The sequence below is a fragment of the Magallana gigas genome, chromosome 4, assembly GCF_963853765.1.
Source record: "Magallana gigas chromosome 4, xbMagGiga1.1, whole genome shotgun sequence".
NCBI lineage: Eukaryota > Metazoa > Mollusca > Bivalvia > Ostreida > Ostreidae > Magallana > Magallana gigas.
Genome location: NC_088856.1, coordinates 13,021,283 through 13,047,820, shown reverse-complemented (window position 1 = coordinate 13,047,820; position 26,538 = coordinate 13,021,283). Strand labels below are relative to the sequence as shown.

At 31.2% G+C, this 26,538-nt stretch overlaps 1 protein-coding gene across 1 annotated transcript; it reads left to right on the top strand.

Moving 5' to 3' along the window:
* The first annotated feature begins 12,890 nt into the window (after nt 1-12,890).
* On the top strand, nt 12,891-23,958 carry LOC105341688 (latent-transforming growth factor beta-binding protein 2). The gene is made up of 15 exons (XM_034449314.2): nt 12,891-13,021; nt 13,138-13,210; nt 13,380-13,471; nt 13,562-13,759; nt 14,221-14,310; nt 15,065-15,199; nt 18,974-19,117; nt 19,370-19,519; nt 19,663-19,806; nt 21,343-21,495; nt 21,853-21,996; nt 22,457-22,477; nt 22,701-22,818; nt 22,938-23,025; nt 23,339-23,958. Exons 1-15 carry the CDS (start codon nt 12,991-12,993, stop codon nt 23,594-23,596), a joined length of 1,839 nt encoding a protein of 612 aa, XP_034305205.2. The 5' UTR covers nt 12,891-12,990; the 3' UTR covers nt 23,597-23,958.
* Nucleotides 23,959-26,538: the final 2,580 nt, after the last annotated feature.

The following is a 26,538-nucleotide window of genomic DNA, read 5'->3' as shown; positions in this document are numbered from 1 at the left end:
CAGCAGCAACACCCAGACGCTTCTTCAAGCCTGAACCAAGTCACGTCGAATAAGCTTCAATGAATTTTAAGCCAAGTTTTATAACATCGCTCATAACGATAAATTGCGCATAGTCAAGCATTTAACAAAATAGTTTTATTAAGTTCTAGTGGATTTTTTCCACCTAAAAATGGGTTATGTTTTTTATTTCATTTAATTTATTAAACAATGTACCTTTGAATAATGGTTAGCGTTGACAGTCTGTCCACTCGGTACGGCATGCGTCAACATCCTTCCTCTCATGTCCAAAAACATGATAAACATGTGTTTTCCGGCCGATTTTGTCACTCTAGCTTTCTTCGGTGGCGGTGACCCTCTCCTCTTGCACATACCCGATTGTTGTTTGGCTTCCAGGTCAAAATGGTATAACCAGGTCTCATCCGTGGTGATTATACTACTCAGAAACGTGTCACCTTCTTTCTTCAATCGTCGTAAAAGCTCGCTGGATGAAGAAACCCGCCTCTATTTTCATCTGGAGACAGCAGTCTGGGCACCCATCGTGCACAAACTTTTTGAAGTCAAGATTTTTTGTAATGATCTGATGAGTTGTCGGGACACAAAAGTCGAATTTATCAGCAATCTCACGCACAGTGACTCTCCTATCAGTATTACATTCCCTAAGTACAGATTCAGTTATACTGGTTTCCACTTCTTGTGGCCTTCCTTTTCAATTGTCGTCAAAAATATCAGTCCTTCCATATTTAAACCTTTGATGACATTTGTATACAATTGTCCTAGCCACATGTGGGCCATATCCAGCAGCATCTATGGACCATTTGGTTTTTTTCCCTGCCTGGACACAAAATTTTATGACAGCGCGGTACTCCAAGACGTCCATTGACGTTAACGTTTTAGACTCAATATTCGAGGGTTGGTCGTCCATAATCGGCGGTAAAACAGTAAGAAATTTTTCAAACTAGTTGAAACTTTCACAAAATGAAATTTTTAAGTTATTATGATGTCATGTGAAATATCGTGCATTTTATGCGCTTAAACGGTACATTTGTTTTACTTAGAAAAAAGGTGTGCAAAATATAAAAAATTAAAAAAACCGGACATGCTCCTTGAAGCAATATCTATGATCATAAGAAGTAAACTGTAAATATTTTATGATGCACTTAAATAGAACAAATCTTTACACACTTGTTTGAAAATACGTCAAGTTTAAATCATAGAAGTTTCGCTGGGATCACGCAAATAGTCCGCTCATAATGGAACTTGTCCGCGAACTTTTCTAATAACCCTCGTACGTAAGTGGTTTTTTGAAATTAATAAAAAAAAAAACAAAAACAAAACTTGTATCCATTCGGAAGTACTCGGGATACCTCGCGCAATTTTTCAACGTTATCATTCGAACTAAATAATGGCTAATGCAATGCAAAATTCCCGTAGACTTTCTATTTTTAGCCGTGTATGGAAACCTGACAAGCTAGAGGGGGCGTTTCAAAAGGGAAATCGTGGGGTTTTTTCATTCCATTGAATTATTATTATACAAATTTATAAAGCGCCATATATAATTTACATTAAATTACTCTATAGCGCTGTACATATAAAAGCTATTGGCAAAAAATGTTAAGAACATAAATAATATACCTAAATACACTAAATTTAAAAAAAACTACATACTTATATAACACTAAAATGTAGTTTACATGTGAAAATCAATGCTGTGCTGTCTCTGTACTCAATAAAATAATGTTTAAATGCGTAAATACTTAAGAATAGTCTGGATAAGCCCTGCTGAAAAGGTAGGTTTTCAATAATTTTTTAAAACGAATAAAATTTCCCTCTAATCTAAGATTTTGGGGAAGGTTGTTCCACAGTGTAGAACTGGCCACGTCGAACCGCCTGTCACCATACGACCTAGTCCGCGCACGCGACTGAACAAGGAGCATAGAGCTCTCTGAGCGCAGAGACCTTTATGGCTTGTAGACCTGGACCAGTTCTTGTATATAAAATGGCGATGTTCCGTGTAAGGCTTTGAAAACCTGTAGGATCAGCTTGTATTGAATTCGCTGCTCGATTGGGAGCCAGTGTAACTTGACCAGCACTGGTGTTATGTGGTCACATTTCCTAGTTATAATGACGCGTTATAATCCTAGCGGCTGTGTTTTGAACCCTTTGAAGTCTTGACAAGGAACTTGTACATAAACCGTTTAGTAAGGCATTGCCGTAGTCCAAACGAGAGGTCACAAGTGAGCATACAAGGGTTTTACTAGCGCTATCTGATATTAAGGGTCGAGTGCGACCAATGTTCCGTAGTTGGTGGTAACATGATTTTGCGATGTTTCGAACCTGGTGATTCATGTTCAGTAACGAATCAAAAATGACACCTTAATTTTTTTACAATTGATGAGACGCTAATTTTGTTGCCGTCAAAATTGATGCTGAGTTGATGAATTAACATCGTCTGAATCACATTGACAGAAAATATCACTAAATAAAACTCTCACTAGTTTTATTACATTAACATTGCTTGAAAAAACTAATATTGATACACAACTGGGTTCTATTAAACTATATTATTGTTACATACATCGATAAGTTGTGATTAATTTTCAAGTTTATCTAGATAAATGATATGCTTCTTCGAAAAATTCCCATGAGAAAATGTATACCAAACCACCTGTTTATTTTTTTATATATTAAGGAAGATGATAACAATTTTGGTATATTCGTATATATTTAAACAATACACGTATCATTGTGTTGTTCTCAAGAATACCAGAATAGTAAATATGTATATCATAAGATTTGGGTACTGCTTCAAATTACTTTTTGGTAAGTACTGAAAGTAGATTTTGAACATGTCATTGCTGATTAGAAAATTGAATAATTTATATATGTTTAAAAGAAAAATGTTTTAATACGCTGCAGATTCAATTCGTTTGAAGATATTGGTCATGTACATGGTGCAGGTCTCATACACAACAGCTTTAAACTATGTAGGGTGGGTATGTTTCTTTTATAAGCAATGTTCTGTATGTTTTAGCAAAAACAGATTCTTTAAGACTTGCTTAGTATGTTAAGTATATTTCTAAAATTCATTTGACTTTAGGACATACAGTTATCAAGACGTCGTTTCATTCTTAACAAGTGAAGATATTTGCCATTTTTATCTTTGGAACCTATCAATAATCATACATGTAAATAAAAGTAAGTGTAAAACAAAATAACACTTTTTATGAGGTTTTTTTTCGAGTGATTAATCTTTTTTCATAACAAGTAAATGATTTTCAGACGGTGGCCATTCTAAATCTGACTTCTGTCAGATTCATACACATCTGGTGGGTGATGATTCAGATGAATCCAAAATAACTGAAGTGGAATTCAAATACTTTGCCATTGACATAAATAAGACATTTGAAAAAAGTTTCTCTACATGTAATTCCAAAGAACATTTGCAAATGGTGGTGTTAAGCCTGCATTGCTACGGAATGATCGGTAATTTATTAGATTTATAAAGAATTGTAAGTTTATTTTTAAACAAATGAAAATTGAAAGCACACATTTTAGATGTAACATATACATATAACATTGACGTAGAAAAAAATAATTGCATCAAATATTTCTTTTGATTTTGAAATTTTTAGACGTCAAACTTGCAGATGATATGCTCAACATGAAAGCTCCTATGATACCACTTTTTTTCTTAAACCAAATACCGTATATCTTAATGCCAAGTTTTCCTTTCAGTGTTGAATACGTCTCTATGGTATTTAAATTTGCTTGAAGATGTAAATTAGTGTATAGTTATATAATAACGTTTGATTATTAATAAGTATATAAATAAAAAATATTATTCTTAATTAATTAATTAATTAATCTTTCATCAATATTTCAGCTGAGCTGATATTAAACGAACCCCGAATAAAAGATCAGAAATGTACTGGAAAAGAAAATATCCAAAGGTGCTCTTGCCAGCACAGCATATTCCCATCTCTCTGTAGATGCCAAGATGTTGAGTTATCAACATGTAACTACAGCTTATGTTTCTACATTGTAGTGTGAAACACAGTAAAGTAAAAGCATTTTGTCATTTATCACTAGTAATCAAGCCATCATAAGAAAATTGTATAATGAAATCAATTTCATATTAACAAAAAAATAGGATAATGAAAGTAATTAAAATCCGTGTTTTGATTTGAAAATTATTTATTGTGTGTATAATTAGAAATGGACACGTGTTCTAAAATACAGCCGGCATTTTCTCTAGAAGTATATATTAAACGGATTTTATCGATTGTTATTACAACACACCACCGAGAAGTAATAACGGAGACAAAGGCTTGCAGCTGTGTAAAAGGTACGTACAGCCAAGAAACAATCCAATAGAGTCAAATTGTAAAATTTCTCTAATAGAAAAAAAGTTAAAAAAAATGTACAGACACCCACATAAACGAAACTAAGACTGTGTCATTTATGTCCGAAACATTACGGGACATTATTGAAAAGACACAAAATATTTTACTTGAAGTAGAAGTAAATATTTTTTATACACATAGCTCGGGATTCTGATGAGATCAGTTGACATTAATCCTAAGGTTAAGAAGTATAAGTAAATAAAGAAAGGAAATCAGTATCAATAAAGAAACAAACAATAGAACCTACATTTGTTTCGTAATAGTCAGTACATGAACAATATGCTGAGCAAGAAGGCATTTGCAATATCGGTCCACTCATATCTTTGTGATATGATATATAGCATTAGTTAACATCAACTAATGAATAAACCAAATTGATTACATTGTTCAATATATCAATCTTTCGGTTGGTGTATAATTCACAATGTCAGGATGAAAAAAATTAAGAGAAAATATATAAAAAAAAACAACAACTAATCAATGATTTAGTATAAAGGGACATAACTCTTAAAATTGTTAACGCAAAACTTCCTGCATATGACCTCTTTACTTTCATTTAAACAACAAATTTTTAAATTCAAAAGTACCAATATTTGCAGAAAAATGATAGAATTACAATTCTTGGTAACATTCACATCTACACATTGTTTCTTAAAAACATTTAACTATAAAGATTTACGTAAATGTATGCTGCAATGAAAGATAATTTCCGCTGATAAAGTGTTAATGGCGTCAATGGTGTTATTGGCTTTATTCACTATGTTGTCAAAATTTCCTGGTAAAATGCATATCTAAACATTATGTCTTAAAAACATGTAACTATAAAGATTTACGTACTAAATGTTTGCTGCAATGAAAGTTCCGCTGACAAAGTGTTAATGGTGTAATTGATGTGCCTCAAGCGTACAAAGGAGTTGATTTTTCCTACGCTTCGGAGACGGGATAAATTCTGGTCACAGCTTCTGTTGGTATTTTGACAGGTCTGTTTCTATGACAATGACATTTATTAGAATATAATTAAAACCGAAGTAACTGTGTAGTGAAAATATTTAACTGCAATATGTACAAAATCTACAACATATGAGAATTATCGGTATGTTGAATGGATAAAAGATAGATGTTACTGGTAATCAAGATGGCTTACTCTCCTAATTATAGTAATTTTACTAATTGTGACAATGCAATGAACAAAGTTTAAGATTTTGAAACATTTAAATTTGATATTTGGTAAACACATAGTCTTTAAATTCGATATACATATATCAGTACATTTGAATAACTAACGGTAATTGTTACCAATATCAGACATATAATTCTCTTACAAAACATTAAACCATCTACATGTCAATATATTTCTTTTCCACTTCTTAAACTACAAAGTTTTTAATTAGTTTTGTTGGCAAATTCGATAAATAAATTTCAATATCCATGTTTTTCCTTTAATAAACCTATAACCTCCCCCCCCCCCCAAAAAAAAAAACACAAACAAAAACAAAAACATAACATACATGTAACTCTTCCAACGTTCGTACGTTAACAATATTTTATGTGGAAAAATACCCAGATTGACGTTTCCTTAAATTTGTTAAGATTTCCTTGTTGAACCTAAGATGTTTATGAATTTTTTTCACTTGTTGTAATTGCTGGTAGCACGATCCGGATAAGCAAAGACAAACATTAAAGTCATATATGATAATGTCTCCAAACAAATTGACAAAATCTCCAAACACTCGACAGCGTGCAAGGATTTGAAATCTAAATGAAATATAATTGTTTTAGTGTTTTGAGTGTTTTAGACTACTACGTAGATACATAGATAAATCGGATCAATGACCAACACAAACTTTGACTTTATGATCTATTTCACCTTTATCATGCAGTTTATATTATTTGAAAGCGGAGAAAATCAATATTCTAGTCCTTCGTAATGCGAAGTTGAATTCCCAATATTTCTGGTGATTCTCCCACGGTAAATTGTATATGGTGTAAATGTACTCTTTTGATGAATAAATCTTACAATCCTTTAATAAATAAATTATCAGTTACATAAGGTTATTTTCTCATCTTTATCATCAAAATACCTGTAATTATAAATATTGATTATGTATCTGTAAATAAAAGATGTGCAAATTATACGCTACCATACTAATTGATAGTCGATGGAATTTGTTGTAATTTCTTTAAGCTAACAAGATATTAATTTTATAACATTTGTTAAATTTTAGAAAGACAGAATCAAATATCTGTGGCAGCGATGGTGTTGATTTTCTGTATTGTGATGTGCACATTATTTGCTTTAATTTTTACATGGAAATGAAGACAACTATACACAGAGAGGTCAATGGTTAATAGGTAAATAAAAAGATTGATTAAAAAAACTTCGCAGAACTAGTAAACGACACTTTAATTGTGAAAAAAAAAAACACGAAAGCAAAATCTATAATTGGTGGTTAATATGAAATATATTTTGGTGCACAATTTTAAATATGATAGTTTTTTTTAAATATTCAGATTAGTTATTTCTTCAAACCAAGGTTCCAATCGTACAGTTTTAACAGTGCCAGATTTACTATATTTGTGCTAATAATTTTCATTATATGAAAAACATGTCTCACCCTTTTTAATGTTTGTTAGGCTACTTAATATGTAAACGTATTATATTTAGTGCGTACAATATTTGGCGGAAAATTATCTTTATTCAAGCATTTTTTGAGTGAATTTTAATAACTTTAATTCTATACTTTCTTATCTCTAATATATACTTGATTATCTATGTATTTGGTATTTGATTGATCGGAAGTGGTTTTTTGCCAAAGAAGGCTAAAGTGAAAGCAGAAAACAAATATAACCCATTTTCAAATGGTAGCCGAAAAAACCCCAGACAAACACAAACGAAAAAAAAACAAAACAAAAAAACCCCGAAAAAACAAACAAACAAAAAAACAAGTATGTCTTAAATGACAAAAACTATATCAGAATAAGAGTAAGAGTTTTGCATATCAATTTAGAATGAATGCAAATCCATGTAATAATTCAGATTTTGAAATTCTTCTCAGGGTGCATGGACATATTCATAAAACTTGGTGATGGTCCTCCTGAAAACACCTGGAATCGGTCCTACTACATAAAAGGGCCCATTTAAATAATGTCATAAATAAACTCTATCAATATTTTTTTAAAATCCTGTCCGTAGAAACATCCCCTTTATATATTTTAATGTTGACCTATGTGTTTTACTATCTCCTTCTGTTTATTCTCTGTCACCTCCATTACAAACCCCCAGGACAACCTGTCTTTAACTGTACACGTCACATGTCTGCCCTTGTACGATTTATGTGACGCTCTGTATTCGACCTTCATCGATTTGTATGTATATTACCTCCTACAGGGTCTCAGACTGTTCATGAAAATCAAAAGCAAAAATGTTTTATTCAGTTACTCACGTTGTTTTTTTTTAATGATAGACACCTCTTTGTAATCTATGAAAAAATTATATAAATATCTATGTAATAGACTCTGCTTGCTTATTTTGGGTTATAATCGTTATCCTCTTTATAACTTTTTTTTTTAAATATTGTTTTATATAGACCCATTTTCTGTGTAAATTTTGATATCTTCTTAACTGCCGTAATGAAAAAAGCAACACAAGCCATAAGCCACAATTGATCGGAAAAGCTTTAGACCTTCTTTGTACATGTAGTATCAAATACAAAATATCTTGACAGTTTATTTGCAAATATATTGTTTACACCGTATAAAGATTTTCAAAATATTCTCCGCAATTTCTTAAGCTACATGTAAACATTGAGCTCCTTTTGGTGTTTCAGTTTTTGAAAATTGTATTTGTTCCCTAAGATAATTTTTTCCCTATTTATTCTATAGTAGAAATTCCACATCAACCTCCTTTTTGTTGCCAACTCTACCACCATTAATCATGATTTAAAAAAGTTTGAATCTGCACTACCTCTCAAATTGCAGATTTTCTGGTTTTTAATAATACTAACAAATGTTAAATAAATTTTAATCCCCCCTTTAAAGGGAACCTGACCCTTAAAATTATTTGAACAAATTTCTAAGCACTTCCTTCAAGAATGCTTTGTGTCAATTATGGTTGAAATTTGCCCAGTGGTTATGCAGAAGAAAATTAAACGTGTATGGTTATAGGCAACGAAAAAGACGACGACAGACCAAATTTTGATCAGTAAAGCACTAAATCTCACTAAAAGCTCACTTAATCCAATTGCTTACATGAAGGTGTGCAAATATTTCTGTCATTAAGTCAATGATATTTGATGCTTTTCAAATGTGTTTGACCTTTGAACATAATAATGTTAACGCCAGTGCTGATACCAATAATATTTCTTTATTATGTGCTTTTAAAAAAAATCATTTTCGGAAGAGGGGTGTATGCAACTTACCTTGATGTGTACATTACATGAGAATTATGATAACCACCGTATGACATATCGACACAGAAAATCAGGTAATGTCAAACACACGCTTAAATTGCTTTACCCAAAATGGTCATTTTTCTATATGTATTGAAATTTACTAATACACATCATTTCAATGAAATAAAAAAAAAATATGTATGTGTTTTAATTGGTTATTTATGTCTTTTTAATATTTGTATCATTTTTATTATTTTTTTTGTACTTTAATTTATATATTTTTTATTTTTCTAGATTGTTTGCTAATATACTCTGTCCCAAGATATCCTCGATTCAAATTTTGCTTAATTACTCGATATTTATAGATACCTCATAGTTCAAAACATGTTCATTCAAAAGTATGAAACATTTCCAAGATTTCTTATTTGAAACGCCCCCTCTAGCTTATCAGGTTTCAATACAATGCTAAAAATGTAATGTCTACGGGGATTTTGTTTTGTAGTAAGCCCGGATGATAACGTTGAAAAATTACGCGAGGTATTCCGAGTGACTTCCAAATAGAGAAAAGATGTTAACATTCCCCATTATAAAACTCCGTAAGAAATATGTTTTCGTTCCTGTAAATTTTTTCGAGTGAAAAATGATAATGAATCAATGAATATATCTTGAAAATTTTCCCTTTCATCGATTTTAATTGCACTATTTTTACAGGTAACTATATTTTTTATAAATATAGTCCAAATATGCCAAATATCTTGGGAAAGACTATAGTAGAACATACATAATTATTTCAACAACAGTGTCTAGAAGATTTTTACGGTGGCTGCCATAGGACATATGCTTTGGATATTATTTTTTTAACTCGTGGCCACGAAATAAAATAAAAGTTGTTCCCACGAAATAAAAGTTTTTGGTCAGGAAATAAAAGTCGTGGACACAAAAAAAGTCATGGCCACGAACTTTAAGTCGTTCCTACGAAACAAAATTAGTGGCTACGAATAAAAACCGTGGCCACGAAATAAAAATTGTGACCACGAAATAAATTTCTTTCCCACGAAATAATAGTTGTAACCACGAAATGTATTTTGTTATAACAAATTTATTTGCTGTAACAAAGTGAGAATTAAATGGGTTTAAAAAGTCCTATAACTATTAAGTATAAATAAAAAGGCACTCACAAAAACAAGGACATGTTCCTTCGTAAGAAAGATATGATCGGTCCTGTTTTCATATTTCGTTGCTGGCATAGTTACGTCTTACCTAAGTGCACCTTCAATTAAAACATATGCATGAAATACAATGTTTTTACTTCTCATTGGATTTTATTGTGTTTTTCATCAAACCCGAACAACTTTAGTAATCTGTACAGAAAATACGAGCAAACTCGGTTTGAAGGACTACCGATCTCAATTTAATCCTCAATATAATTTCATATAAACCTTTAATTAACTAATATGTTCAAAGGAGTGACCGTTGTGGCGAAGCAGAAAGAACAACCCATGGACTTGACCCAATCTAAAAACTTTACTTGGCTTTGTCTCGAAATATTTTACCAACTTGTTGTTATTTTCCTCTGTATCATCAATTTTGTTTTTAATGTTGTTAATTTTGGTATGCTAAATATGCGTTGTAGACATTTTTAAAAATAATTTTTGGTTACCTCTCTAACATATGCATACCACAGTTGGATCAATACGACAGTAAATTAAGCATGGAACTTATATCTAAACAAAACTAGTCAGCCGAGAAGTCACCGTTACACTGATACTGCATGAGTAATTACTACACGTTACATCCAGTACAGATGCTTGATCCACCTCTAAATTAATCGCTGGAAATTAGTTGCGTTCAGAGTTCCCCAGATTGTTACCAACGGCAAGTTCGGTCACCAATATCTACAAAGGTAGCAATTGGTTACCAATGTTAACCATTGGTGTACTTTCAATTTCAAATCTATCAGCAGTCATTAGTTTAGGCAAGTTTGGTAGATGATGTCATTATGCTAATTCATCATGGTGTGCTGTAAGAAATCTATAGAAACCAATGTAAATAACGATTTGTTTGAATAAAATATGTAAATATCTTGTTGCATGAATATAATGAATACAACCTAAGACAAATGTTGGCCTCTAAAGCCTGCCTATGTACCTAGAAACATTATAAGAAAGTTGGTGATCATATACTTTTTGCTGGCGTTAAATATGAATAGGAATTTTACAAGACTATACAAATTGTCTTGTGTTATTGTGGTCGCTTCTCAAAAGATGTCAAATATATATTGTAGACTCTATGCATATTCATATTTAGTCATATATACTATTGGCAATTTTTATAATATTCATTTATAGGACTACCTAAAATGTGAAAATGTAGCATTCTATGTCGTCTTAACATTAGTACATGTAGGATTGTTAAATATTTGTATTTTGACGATATCGATTTATTGTAGTAGAATTTACCATTAAAGGAAGCTTGTTTGATACATGTTTTGGGAAAAACAGTTACTACAGTAAAGTTATTGGAGGATAATTTTCCCCAGTGTTTTTTATGTTCGGATATACGTTCAGATGGTTCCATTTGGTAATTAAGTGTAACTTAAGGCTACCATTTGCTTTAATTTGACAAAAAATCGTTTATGGTTCAACCTATTAAAATTGCTACAAATGGCAGCACATGGTGACCAATGACTATCAAAGTTCACCAATGACAACCAAATGCTGCCAGCAGTAGATCTCAATTTCACTAATGGTACAACTCTGAACGCACTTATTATAGCGCGAAGTCAATATGACGTCATACTTTCTTTTGCGCTCGACAGTTCTCGTAAATAGTCGGATAAATTCCGTGAAGGAAATGACGTCATATGTCAGCCAAAGTTCAGATAGGTACACTTTCATTTACGTAAGCATATGTGTTGTTTACTTAAGTGTTTTTAAAGGTTTATTTTATTGTTAAATGAAATGGATATATACGATTTAGAGATAAGAATTTTCCATAGACAAGCTTCATGTTCCACCATATTGCTATGCACAGCAAAGGATTATTGGGAAATGTAGAACTTTCTCACGCGGATCTACACAACTTTTTTTGAACAATGTGCAGATTTCAACTGGAATTTCCTTCGTTCGTACACGTGGTCTATAAAGCTCGCTGCGCTCTCTATTATTAACTTATTTTATTTGCGTAGTTCATTCAAATATACTCATCAACATCACGCTATATGTATTTATAATAATATAGAAGTCATATCAAGTACCGACCATTTTTTCAGACAGTCAATGTTGAAAGTGAAACTGAATTCTCACGGATAGAATAAATAAAGAGCTGCAACAAGATCAACATGGCCACTACTCTTTTTCTTTTAGAAATATACAACTAATCTTAAAAGATTGACACCCAGATAACACCAGTCTACAGCATAACATACACAGTGTAGTCCGTCTTCTGCTTTAACCTGTGATGCCACTTTGATTTTATCTCAAAAGTATTATAAATTAACTTCAGCACCTCACAGCCAGTACTGAAGTAAAATTCTCAACTGAAAAAAATACAAAACAGTGTTGATTTAAAGAATTGTTTGAAATTTCATGTGAAAATCACACGAATCAATTCACATGAATTTAAATGAAAGGCTTTTCACATTAAAATTCTATGAAATTCATGTGAACTTTTACATAATTTTTTACGTTAAGTTTTTTCAAGTGAAAATTACTTGATACATTTTGCGTGATTTTAACTTGAGGCAATATTGGCTATGTGATGATGAAATATTAGACGTATTATTCCGCAAACTCCTCAAATGGACGTTTAATTTGAATACATAAAATTCGTGAGAACAAAATTTATGTGGCCACGAATTTTGAAAAACATATCTTTTATCTTTAAAGACAAAAGATCTTGCAGAAAGAGACAATTATGTCAAATGGTAATTTTTTACATGTAAAAATATATGTTGACTCAGAGAAAACATTTTAAAAATTGATAGTTAAAATGTATTTCTCTAATACAATTGACACAAAAGATTCAAAGAAAAAATGTTTCCGCGTTTCATCTTTTTTTTTAGGATTTAGCATTTAAAAATAAGTACCAGACACCAAATACCACTTGAAAGTGGGCCAAGGAAGTGTGTATTTTTGACATAATTATTAACAATGAAAAAATATAGATACAAGCAGTTTTTAATTTATTTTTAAACAATGGGACCAACACGAGCTATAGTTCTCAAAGGTAGGGCTATCTTTTTGAGTAAGAATGAAGTGAATATGCATTTCAATGCATATGATTTAATCGTTTTTCTATAGTTTGGTTTTTGTATATATCTGTCATCATTTGTTTTATTATAGTTCCTGTCGCTGTCAGAATTCTCATTCTAAATTTGATACAGACATCTTGTACTGAGTCCCTATCTTTTGTTGGGTAATCGATTGTATATGATACTGTTTGAGGAACGATTGTAACATCTTAAGTTTAATAAGACGATAAGTATAATCAAATTTGTATCGTCAAATGTATGTTTTACTTTATAATATAAATGGTGATCATTTTTATCATAAGTTTTTGATATGTGCTTTGTATATACTTTCAGAAAATTTCATTACAAAGATGTTGTGTCGTTTGTAAGAAGTGATCAAAGTTGCGGCTTTCTTCCATCAAATTTACCACACATCATTCAAAAACGTAAGATTTAACATATATGAGATATTATTACACAGAACAGTTTCGCTCTCTTCTTTTTGATTTTAATAGTTATTTTTTTTTATATTCCAGATCACTCAGTCGAAAAAGAGTCATGTCTAGTTTTCCTTACAAACGTAACTGATAACTCTTCAAGATCAATGTTCATAGAATTTGACACTAAGTACTTCGCTTTTGGTGCCAAATACAGTTTTGATACTAAAATCGGTGCATGTTATGAAACATCTTTACAAAAAGTTGAAGGTCTCTTAATTTGTGAAGGACCAACAGGTAATTATCTAAAGTATTTACAAATGAAGTGTTTATTGATAATTTTATAACGTACATAAATATGCGCGGATCTAGAAGTTGGTACATTATCTTTAATACAAAAAGCGATTAACAGAACAGAAATCGAAATAACTTATTTCTTTGGAATAATACAAATATAATGTTAACTTTGTAGTTGAGTTGCAATGTTAGTTTGTATTGAATTAAAAGGACATGGTCAGAGTAATTTTATCAGGATACCTGACCATTGTGTACAAAGCATAACATGATTTTTAGCTACTGGCTAAATTAAAAAAAAATGTTGAGTAATGGGTATGAACTTGTGAATCATTGTGAATAAAAATGGAAGATGGTGACTCTAAATACTCGGTAAACATAAAGAATGCTTGACGATAAATAATCAATTATGTTTAATATAACTACAGTTTTCTTGCTTTAAATTACTAAATAAATGTTTTCAGACGTGAATGGATCAACATGTGACCAGGGCTGCAACAGAGGAAACGAAGTTTGTAGATCTGCAATGGGTGATAACCAGGAATTCTGTGTTTGTAAGAATAGATGCATAATGTACATGAAGACCTGAAACAGCATGAATAACAGAGTTGAAGTACTTGACCATATGTTATTATTTGTCAGAAAAAAAAAGTTTCGCAACATGCTAAAACAAAGGTTGAGGTATACTGCATATTACTTTAATGATTATTATGCAGTTTCACAATAACAATTTGCGAAAATGGGGAAAATGTGTAGCATTTTTAATTTGCACCAGTCATTTTTTGCGATTTTAAAAGTTTCTTATAGAATAAAGTACTGAATATAATTTCTGCGAAAATTAGATCATCGCGAAAAATACCGGATAATAACGGTAAGATCAATCGGATATTTTTAAAGCAATTTTACATTTATTCTTGATTACATAATTCACCAATCTAAACTGTAATAAATCATTGAAAATTGCTAATTATAAAATTATAGACCATAACCTTAAAATAAAAAAAAATCATCATTTTGCTTAATACTCTGTATAAAACGAATGAAAATGCATTTCTCTTTTATTTCTAAGTTTGAGAGGAAAGTGAAAGTCAAAAGAAACCACGCAATTTTCTTGATGAATTGTCTTTGCTTATGTAGTAATCTTCATGAAAATTTCTTTAAAACTTGAACATAGTATTAAAAATATTATTGAAGTTACAGGTTTTCTTGAAATGTATTGATACTTTTTAAAGAAAATTTTGCAGCCCTCTAGTATTACTATGTTACATCCAATTCTAAATGTGTGGTTGTTTTTTTTTTTAATTTTAGCGGAACGAACCTATAAGGAATCATGTGACGACAATTTACCGTGTTCAAGAAATTTGGAATGTAAAGCATCCGGCGATAAGAAAACATGTCAGTGTAAACAAGACTATAAAGCCATTGAAGGACGTTGTTTGAAAGGTAGGCTTATGTCATTACCTATGCATATATTTACATTGATATTGAAAATCTTAAATCTATTGACCACGTTGTGCACATTCATCTTGCATGCATATTTTGTATGCATTTAATATACAAAATGTTTTTCTTTTACGTGCACTATGTTTTTCACGTAATCATTGTGTCATTTAAACAATAAATTGCTTTCTTTGGTGATTCATTCGGGATATGAAGGTAGTGACATTGCAGAAAAAATACATAACCCGCATTAGCGGGTTATGTAATCTTTTTCTGCAATGATCACTAGCGGTACCTTCATAACCCGCATGAAACATCAAAGAAAGCATTTTATTGTTTATATTAACATCTTTCTTTAAGCTAATCGATAAATTGATTAGGAAAAGTCAGTAAAAATCCACTAAATTACTGTTGATGTACGTAAGTAAGTTAGCTAAAAGAAACAGCCAAATCGTCTCCTGTGAGACTTTGAGTCTGACATCGTCGTGATTATTTTGTGCAGTTCGTGATTTTTCCGAGGTCGCTATAGGTTTGGACAAATTGATAAACAGGGCGTGTAGATATCTGTCCTGTCATTTTCTTGTCAGTTTCAGCCGCTGTAGATTTCGACCAATCGATAAATGGGGCGTGTAGATTTCAATCTGGCTGTTTCTATAGAGCTATGAATTAACTATAAGTTTTCGTAAGAAATAGAGGAAGTAATACTTGGGAGATGTAATTATATCATTTTGATTGTTGAACAACAAGAAATTATTTTCCTCTTGTGTTGTAAAAAATGATCTGTGCGAGAGCATTGTGTAAGCCTTCCGCCTAGCTTAGTCTTACCAGTGGCGCCATAACAAGGAATTAAATAACTAAAAAAAACATATCAACTTCCTTGGCTCATCTGGTCCGTTCAAATAGACTTTTTAATACTTATACAATTATTGCATATTCAAAAGCACATACTTTTTATCGCAAATTTAATTTTAACATTAAACTTTTTTTCTTCATTTAAATAACGTTCAAGAATCATAGAAGATGTGAATGCTTTTAAAACTATTTGATTTTTCATTAAATCAATACGTAGTAAAAACATGCTTATTCAACAAGTGTCTTATTTTAAATCATAAAATAGAAACTTCACGTCTGTTTTCATCGCAAGCTCTGATAAAGTTTCAAAATTGTCTAAAATAGAATTACATTTAGTACACTTTTTGGCTGTGTCAATGGTAAACGCTTTGAAAAGATGTCTAATGGATTGTAAAATTTCTCTGATGCCTCTGATGATTACTACCGCGGTAACACTGCTGTTCAAATTCTTAACAGTGAGGAATTTTAGATTATCGGCCATTGTATTTTACAATGCTTATAGCGTCGCTACAGCTTGTGCACCCCCCGAGTAATTAAGCGAAATTCACAAAAATTGCACAACATACAGTACTAATGTTATAGACAGATAATTATTTTTTCGTATACGGTTGCATCCGGTCCCCTTGCATCAACTCCGTGACACTACATCCAATTAGGGCTTATAAAAAATACCGCTGCAAAGTGCAAAATTTTACATAACATCGCATGTATTTTTCCTTCTTATAAACTTAGCCGTTTTAGTTAGATTACAACTCTCATTATTGTTAAACCATTAAATTTAGCTTAGTAACTCGGCATCAGCTGAAAGAGTATCCATTTTGAATGTGTTATTGTTGTGTATTAATACGCGCCGCTTATATTATTCATACTTTTAATAAAATGCCATTCTAGTTTTTTAGCTCACCTGAGCTGAAAGCTTAAGTGAGCTTTTCTGATCACACTTTGTCTGTCGTCCGTTTGTCCGTCCGTCCGTCTGTTCGTTAACTTTTCACATTTTCAACATCTTCTCAAGAACTACTGGGTCAATTTCAACTAAACTTAGCACAAATCATCCTTAGGTAAAGGGAATTAAAAGTTGTGAAAATGAAGGGCAACGCCTTTTTTCAAAGGGAGATAATTAGAAATTAATGAAAAATTTTGAGAAATTTTCAAAAATTTTCTTCTCAAGAACCATTAAACCAGAAAAGCTGAAACTTGTGTGGAGGCATCCTCAGGTAGTTTAGATTCAAATTTGTGTAAATCATGACCATTGAAGGTAGGATGGGGTCACAACGGGGGGCCAAAGTTTAACAAAGGGATAAATAGAGTAAATCTTTAAAATCTTCTTCCATAAACTCATTAGCCAGAAAAGCTGAAACTTATGTGGAAGCATCCTCAGGTAGTGTAGATTCAAAGTTGTGAAAATCATAATGCCAGGGGGTAGGGTGGGGCGGCAAAGGGGATCAAAGTTTAACATAGGAATATTTAGAGTAAATCTTTAAAACTCTTCTTCCATTAACTCATGATCCAGGAAAGCTGAAACTTGTGTGGAAGCATCCTCAGGTAGTGCAGATTCAAAGTTGTGAAAATCATGATCCCCAGGGGTACGGTGGAGCCACAATGGGGGTCGAAGTCTAACATAGGAATATATAGAGTAAATCTTTAAAACTCTTCTTCCATAAACTCATGAGCCAGGAAAGCTGAAACTTATGTTGAAGCATCCTCAAATAGTGCAGATTCCAATTTATGAAAATCATGACTCCCGGGGGTAGGGTTGGGCCACAATGGGGTGCCAAAGTTTTACAAAGGAATACATTGAGTTAATCTTTAAAAATCTTTTTCTCAGAAACTTATCAGCCAGGAAAGCTGAAAGTTGTGTGGAAGCATCCTCAGGTAGTGTAGATTTTAAGTTGTGAAAATAATGACACCCTCGGGAGGGAGTAGAGTGGGGCCACAATAGGGGGGATCTAAGTTTTACATAGGAATATATAGAGTAAATCTTTATAAAATCTTTTTCCCAGAAACGTATTCGCCTGGAAAGCTGAAACTTGTGTGGAATCATCCTCAGGTAGTGTAGATTCAAAGTTGTGAATATAATGACACCCCGGGAGTAGGGTGGGGCCACAATGGGTTTTACAGAGGAATATGTAGAGTAAATCTTTAAAAATCTTCTTTTTAGAAACTAATCAGCCAATGATTCTTTATACTTGTTAAGACTTTGGCCCCAGGACAATTCTTCGGCCTCACAAGAAGGTACAGAGTTTGATGTAGGTTTATATCCCTTATATAAACAATTGTTAAGGATCTTTTTGAGAACTGCAATACTCAAGATGTGACATGACTATAAAATCATCCTGTTAGAAAGGGAACTAATGATCATAAACATAAGAATATCCAGGGGAAAATGGATGTTTAATTTATACAGGATCTTCATGTATCATTGTACATTGTTTGTTTGTATTATGACTCCATTAAGCTGATTTTATCATACCTATTGTTCCTCAGGTGAGCGATGTGGCCCATGGGCCTCTTGTTGTGGTTTAGAATCTTTCGCTTAATGATAAGAAATAAATTTGATTAATTGTCTTTTGATCGTCATATCAAAGAACCAAATATTAAATTTATTTCTTAAATTAAAAAAACCCACCATACATGTATTTATCTTTTTATTGATGTTCTATAAAATTCAATAGTTTCTTTGTTTTTGCATGAATTTATAGGTTGAATTTGCAATCCTTTAATATAAATAGGAGGAAATTAAGCCTATATAACCTTACGTTTAATTATTCTATACTTACTTTATCTTATTTGTAATAGTAAGTTCCTTAGGATTTTTTACAATGTTGCAAAATGAAACATTCTGAAATAATAGTAGCTTGCTGTTTTTAAACCATGGTTCTTTTAAAATGTATTTTATTCATCATCTTATGGGTTTTCCTTTCACAGGTCAACTGCCTCTGGGGGAAATCTGCGAATATGATAGCCAGTGTATGGGAAATCTTTCACAATGTTTACAGGATGAGTTGAAAGGGAGAAGAGTGTGTTCCTGTTTGAAGGGTTATATTGCTATCGGAAACCAATGTTACAAAAGTATGTACTATAAACGCAAGGGAATTTTATTTAAATCTTTAGTACTTGTCAAAAACACAATGTAACTGACATCGATGAATATTTTTGCCAAGAAAATCACAAATTACTAATGTTTTACCGTAGGCTTAATTCAATAAAGGAAATAAATTTCAGAGTCATCTTATCAATTGTAATTGCGAAACAAAATGTATTATTACAATTTAAATTATGACCAAATTTTTGTGTTAGTTAATTAATGAGAATTTATGGTAGGTGGACTTGTCCTTCATGAAAATTGTCGAGGTGATTTGCAATGTACTGGGACCGAAAACGCAGAGAGATGCAATACTGTTGAACATCATGCACAAGGAACGTGTATATGTAACAATGATTACATCAAAATCGGTTCAAAGTGTTACAAAAGTAAGATACATACAATTAAAATTATTAGTTTCAGAACTATATTCTTCATTAGTTCTTAAAAAGGAATCATTGAATATGGCTGTAAATCACAAGTCGAGCATAAACCCCACTGTTTTGAAAAATAATACTTGTTCTGACTTTAGAAAATCGTCGTCTTTATGAATCCTGTGAAAGGTCTGAGCAGTGTACTGGATATGGTGGAACTAGTGAGTGTAAAGATATAGACGGAGTAAAACTTTGCCATTGCAGAGAAGATAGAAGAGTTTTCAACGGATTATGCTTAAAATGTATGAAGGAAGTTAGGACGTAATTTCAAGATTAATCGTTTTTTCACATAATAAATCACATTCTTTTACATTGAAGCATAACTATATCACACTCATGGACTTAATTATCGACAAAAATGATGCAATGAAAAACTTGATTATAATAATAATCAAAGTACTGAAGTACCGGCGGGAGTTGATTTTATCGATTATCAGTTATTTTAAAATCAAATTATTTTGCATTGCAATTAGTTTCTAGTTTGTATTTAAAATACGCACTTTTTTCTAATATGAATTTTTAGACTTTTCAGACAAGAATCATGTTGTGTAATATTTAAAGATAGATTTCAACTACTAGTATTAGTATTAGTTATCGAAACAATTCTAAAAATTGTATGGATCCAAGCACTATTGATACCGAACTCTAGTCTCGTTTAACTAGACGCTCGGCTGTATCCGTTAATATCCGACAAGCAAGAGAGCCCCTCTCTGATTGTTGCAGATTTACGGAGACAGCCGAGCGTCTGGTTGAACGATACTTTATTAACTCTGGCGTAGGAATACATGAGACTTCAAAAATATCTAAATTGTTCGTAGTATATAAAATTTGACTTTTTTCAAAGTGTTTATAGATAAGTTTCCTTGAAAAGCAATGCTTCAACATACATTACATCGACTTTCAAAAATGTTCAAAAACATTACATCGACTTTCATATATTTTCAAAAACTTAGTCTTGTCAGCGGTGATGATTTGTGCTTAGGTCCAAACACTGTTTCACTCTTAGTTTGCCAGAGTGACTGCATAGGAGTGTTGATTAAAATCAACTCACAATAATAATAATCTTGAATTTGGAGTTTTAAAACACTCTATGATATTAGACTAGTTCAGTCTATTATTTTTGTGTTGCCTATGCAATTACAATAACGTTTTTTTTTTCATAAAACTGCATACATGTTAAAGGACACAGTTAACTTTACTAACTAATCTAGGTTGCTGAATGATAAGTAAAACCTATGCTATTAAAAACCTGACACAAAGGTTGTTCACATAACTCAAATGTCTCTGTCTTACCCCTTCTCAGGACCTTCTGACATGAATAGAAAACTTTGGCAGAACATTTAATAGACAAAATATACTGTGGTTTCATGAATATTCAGGGGTATCAATTTTCATGGATAAAGTGAAAATCGCAGTTTCAAGGATACGTAAATTCGTGGCCAATGACCCTATCAATGCAAAATAATAGTAGAAATTGCAGTTCAATGAATATTTAATTTCAAGGATAAACTTAACAACCAAATCAACGAAAATTGGCATTCATCGAATATTGATGAAACCACAGTATATCATATATACATTTTAGAACATGATTGTACATAGTTTGTATGTAGCAATACACACGCACAATGAAATTTCAACATATAATCAAAGTACTGAAGAACTGATGGGAGTTGATTTTGTCGATGTTTTTTATTTTAAAATCAATGATATGTTATTTTGCATGACAAGTACATGTATAATACCAGCCAGACCAATTTTTTCTTTCTTTATTTCAGCGGAATTGTCTCTTGACGAACCGTGCTATATAGACGGACAGTGCTTAGGCGCAGAGATCACTACTGTTTGTGGAGCAAAACATAACAGATCTACTAGTTTAACCTGCCAATGCAATACAGGATTTCTGAGATACAGAAAAAGTTGTTTACAAGGTATGGTGTATGTTATTAAAACATGATATATACATAAAACTTAAACAGTTGAAAAGACGGTGCTATTTTCATGAAAATAAAACCTATAATTTATATTCACTTACTTTTTACATTAAAAAACTATTCCTGTGCTGAAACTGAACTTAATAAGACACATATAAACTGTTAGTCTTCTAGCTCAGGTACGATACTTGTTGGTTAATACATTAAAACAATGTCCTAGCACGTATATGCAGCTAAATAGAATTTATTGAGCTGATAAAATGTTCAATAGAGTAATTTTATTCACTGAACATACTGCTTGATACCATATAGTCATTCTATTTTATTGCTTTTAATAAAAAGATATGTTTTCAGAGAATAAACATCTTTTTGAGAAATGTGAAATAGATGATCAGTGCAATGGGACATCATTGGTCTGCAGGGAAATACGTGACAGAAAATTGTGTGTGTGTAAAGAAGGGCTCAAAGCAGATATTGAACATCTGGAATGTTTCAAAGGTGAACATGATTTTCATTAGAAATGAACAACTGGTTGTTAAAAAAAATTAAATCACTGTTTAAATAGGGCAATATTGTTCATGATTTAACAAATATAAGTGCACACCCCTAAAATCATTTTAGTCTGTGTCGTGAAACCAGTATTTATCCCCAAAATTTAATCCAAAATAAAAACTGCCTTATTAGTGATGCATTTATCGAAAATTGGAATGATGCAACTTACGATATTTTCTCTAATTTTTAAAGAGGAAAATAAAACTAGCCCGTGAGTAACTATGCCTATAACAAACTACTTTGATATTGAAAATAAAATGTTTATGGTATATAATATATTACATCAAATGAATCTATTATATCCAAAGTAAATGTTTAAAAAAGGTCAATTCGTTCCGTTATAATCTGCAATTTCATTTCCAACAACTGGAATATCAATTTCGATGTGGTTTTTTTTTTGCAATAGCTTTGAGAACCGGCGCAAGTGGTAAGAAATAATAATTTTAACTTTTCATATCATCTAACTACTTTGTAAGTACTGAAAGTGGCATCATATTATTTAAACATAACTATATTTCTACATTTATTACTGAAATGATTTCGTTTAATAATTTTTGAAATACATTTTGTCGAGTCAAAATCCAAATAAATAATGAAAATGATAACAATAATAATAACATATGACAGTATATATGATGTTTTTTTAATAGGACATAACTATCGGTCTGTCTTGACAGCTGTTTGTGGTGTGTTAGGATTCGTTTGTATAATAGCTTGCTCAGTGGTTATTCGTTTTGTATTGAGGAGACGAGAACAAGCAACAAAGAGGTACATTGAATAATACAATCGTCGATGATTTTGATCATTGAAAGATAGAAACAACACACAAACTGTATCATCGATACTAAAATGTGTTATATGTAATAAGATATATCGCAATATTTCAGAATTGATGAGAATCAAAAAACTTCTGATTCATCCTCTATAGAAATTCACAACTCTCCGGCAGAAAACAGCACTAAAAATGTTGATCAGGTCTGTTATATATTACGCTTTTTAACTGGGAATAATAGATATAATTTTTATAAATAAATGTAGGCAATTGCGTAAAGAAGGGTTCAAATTTTTTTGCCAATACAAGTCAATTGTCTTGTATGAAAAAAAAACTGTCTTGGTTTCTTTTTTATTAAATGAAAACCACTGTCTTGAATTGTTTCTACATACTTTAACTTACATATCTTATCAGTTAAAGCTGTTTTGAATTTTGTTATTTATTGATTAAAAACAAACATGCACTTGATTTCAAAATCCTGAAGGTTCTTTTCGTTTACCAAATTTTGATTTTCAGGAGACAAAGAAAAAGAATTTTAAGATTTTCGAACCTACTGAAGACGTATATAACGAGGCCGATCCGGTAGAAGAAAGTGATTCCCAACACGTTTACAATATCTCAAAGCACCACCGTTGCAACAAAAAACAAAACTATGATAATAATGTCATGTACAACCATCTTTTTGAAAATCCATTACATATGTGTGAAAACGAATACGATTTTCAAAGGCCAATTTTGGACTCCTCCACAACTAGCGATGAACACATCTTTTAAAGTAATGAAAATGGGCGTTTATTTTAGCCTAATTAACCATTTTTAACCATTTGTTTAAGCTGCCGATATTAGGTGACAGAAATAAAACTAAAATAAGATCTAGACTTAAGTCTTGAATGTTAAGGCTATAAATATCCAATTTAAGTTTTACTGTATAGTGGGTTGTATAAAAGTAACATTGTGACAAATATGAACGATAATTAATTGGTATTTCTTGGAGCACTAAGATTAATAATTAAAATGAGAAGTAATATTTTCTTAAGCTTATATATCAAAAGTAACATATGAATGGACTTGCATATGTGCACACGAAAAGTAATCGAGAAAAAACAGTATGGGGAAGAGGCAGAAAAGCAAAATGATGGTCTATATGTTTATTGGTATTGTAAACCTTCATTTATATATATATATATATATATATATATATATATATATATATATATATATATATATATATATATATATATATATATATATATATTTATATATAAATGAAGGTTTACAATACCAATAAACATATAGACCATCATTTTGTCTTACTACTGATCAGATAATAAACAAAATAGAATGTCATTTTTACTCCTTTCTGAGCCCCATGACTTAAAGCGTTCTGTTCGTATCTGTCTTTTACTTAGTTTGTTTGTAAGTATTCTGGTCCACTACCAATCTATTAGTCGCAATTTAGCCTCAACCTTTTGTTTACATAGAGAAGGAACTTGCGGTAGCACGTGATAATGAATTATTCAAGCTATGCAAAGCAGAGTCTGTACTGGGATATAAAAAAATATTTTCTGATATTTTGTCCCATATTTTTATTTGCATTTGAATTAAAATGTATAATTTGTAGAAAGTTTATGACCAATTTAGCTTGATGTAGTTAAATGTCATTGTGCTTTTCGTTGCTATTGACTTGTTTGTTTGGTACATGTACATAAAATGTAGGTCTGAAATATGTGTTTCTGTTTTGTAAAGATATCTCATCGTGTGATATGTGTGCCTGTATGATACATTTAATGTCATTGTATGTTGCATGTTTGTGAGTCTGTTTGATAGGCCCAAACTTCCATTTTTTATATATCGTTTAAAAATGCGTTTGGGTTGAAAATGACAAAACAAAAAGTATGTCTATAACAACCTATCAACATTTATCAAAACCAAACTCCCTGTTTTATTTGAAGTTATGACCCTCTGGCTATATCACTCTGGAAATTCAATCAATACGAATAATCATGACTTAACACCCCACACTCTAGTTTTATTAGATGATAAAGTAATAAATCGGTTCTACCACAGATAAATACACATAGCGATAATCAATATCTAGCATACGCGGTCATCGCTTTTATATGTAAAACTGCTTTGAGAAGTAAACACAATTTGAAAAAAACCTGTGCCATAACTCAATTATTTTTCACATTAATTCCTTTTGTATGTGTTTACTTATCTAAAGTTTTAAGAATTATGGTGTTTCATTTGTTATATGTTACTCTACTTATTAATCATGTAACAATTTCATGTTTAAAAAGTTAATGTAAAAATACAAAACAAAAATCCCGAGTTCATATTTAAATATATATTAAAGTTATGTATTTTTGTAATAATTACGGATATCCACTTGAAAATTACTGTACTTTTAACAGAATGAATTCCAGAAAAAAATAGACGGACTTCTGGTACTTAAATATAGGAAAATCGGAATGGTTGGAAAATATTTTGAAGTTAAACGTTAGATTCCACTTTTATTAAGATGTAGGGGTTGTTTGATTTGGTTACTAAATGTTGATGTCATCATTTGACCAATTAAATTAAACGCGGGAATTCTACCGACTCTCTTTGTTAAGAAAGACGTGCTGATTTACTTTCTTCCCGACTGCACACGGGTAATATTTTTGAATACCAATTCTGTTCCTTCCGTTCATCATTTTAAATATCCACCACCTCCTGTCTTCCTTTTTAGTGTTTATTGCATATTATTTTCTTTTTCCCTTTCTTCTTATTCATGCATTTGTGAATTTTAATGTGTATACACATGTGGATAAATTTTATATATTTGAGCGTGTTTTCAAACCACATGGAATTTGATTTATTGAGTTTTAGTTACCAATTTTAGATTTCTCAATAGAGCCATTTGATAACATTCATATTTTTATATTTTTTCCATTTCTATTCGAAAACTTTTTACAGTTTACATCATATTGATATCAAACTCATAATTGTGAAAGAAAGAAATTAAATTTCAATAATTATTGAAGAATTTTGTAAAATTATTTCCTATAATTCTGCGTATTGTGTATGTTATGTAACAATTAAAGTCACGCTTTTGTCAAAGAGCAACATTTATACTGTCTTGTTTGTTTATGTATTATGTATTAAAAGATAAAGGTGATGATCATACGTTATGCAAATTTCATAAATAGTATTCCCTTTGTACGGAAAATCAATAACAATTATTGATAAATATTGTAAAACAAGATAAATTCTTACAAAAGATAACTTGAAACTTGAAAAATTATGTATTTTCTTTTAATCAAATAAGAAGGTAAATCAGGTACCTACATGCATCATTTAATTCTTCAATGCTTAGCATGTTGTTCGAAAATTATTGAGACATTCACCAATCCCTTGGAAAAAAGCTAAATCATTGAAAGTTCACCAGAAAGTAAACCAGGATACTTTTCATTAACGTGTCAATTTTGAAGTTAATGACAGGTATCATTTGTTTATTCCTTTTAAGCTAACAAACTTGCCAATATCCATTGACCCGGTACGTCCACACACTCACCTCAACGTCATTTTAACGTTTATCCTTGCTCGTATATCCCCTTTCCTCTGTATAGGTTTTTTGAAAGCAATTTCTTGGCAAGAAAAGGTCTTCTTCCGAGATTCCCACCAATTTGATGCATTTTCGCTGCATGCACCGCCTTGACATCAAAATTCAATAA

Excerpts from the sequence above, each read along its gene's own strand:
- LOC105341688 (XM_034449314.2), top strand. The coding sequence starts at position 12,991 with ATGGGACCAACACGAGCTATAGTTCTCAAAG. Across the intron at positions 19,118-19,369 it reads CGGAAACCAATGTTACAAAA|GTGGACTTGTCCTTCATGAA; the intron begins GTATGTACTATA and ends AATTTATGGTAG. Across the intron at positions 22,478-22,700 it reads TTTGAGAACCGGCGCAAGTG|GACATAACTATCGGTCTGTC; the intron begins GTAAGAAATAAT and ends TTTTTTTAATAG.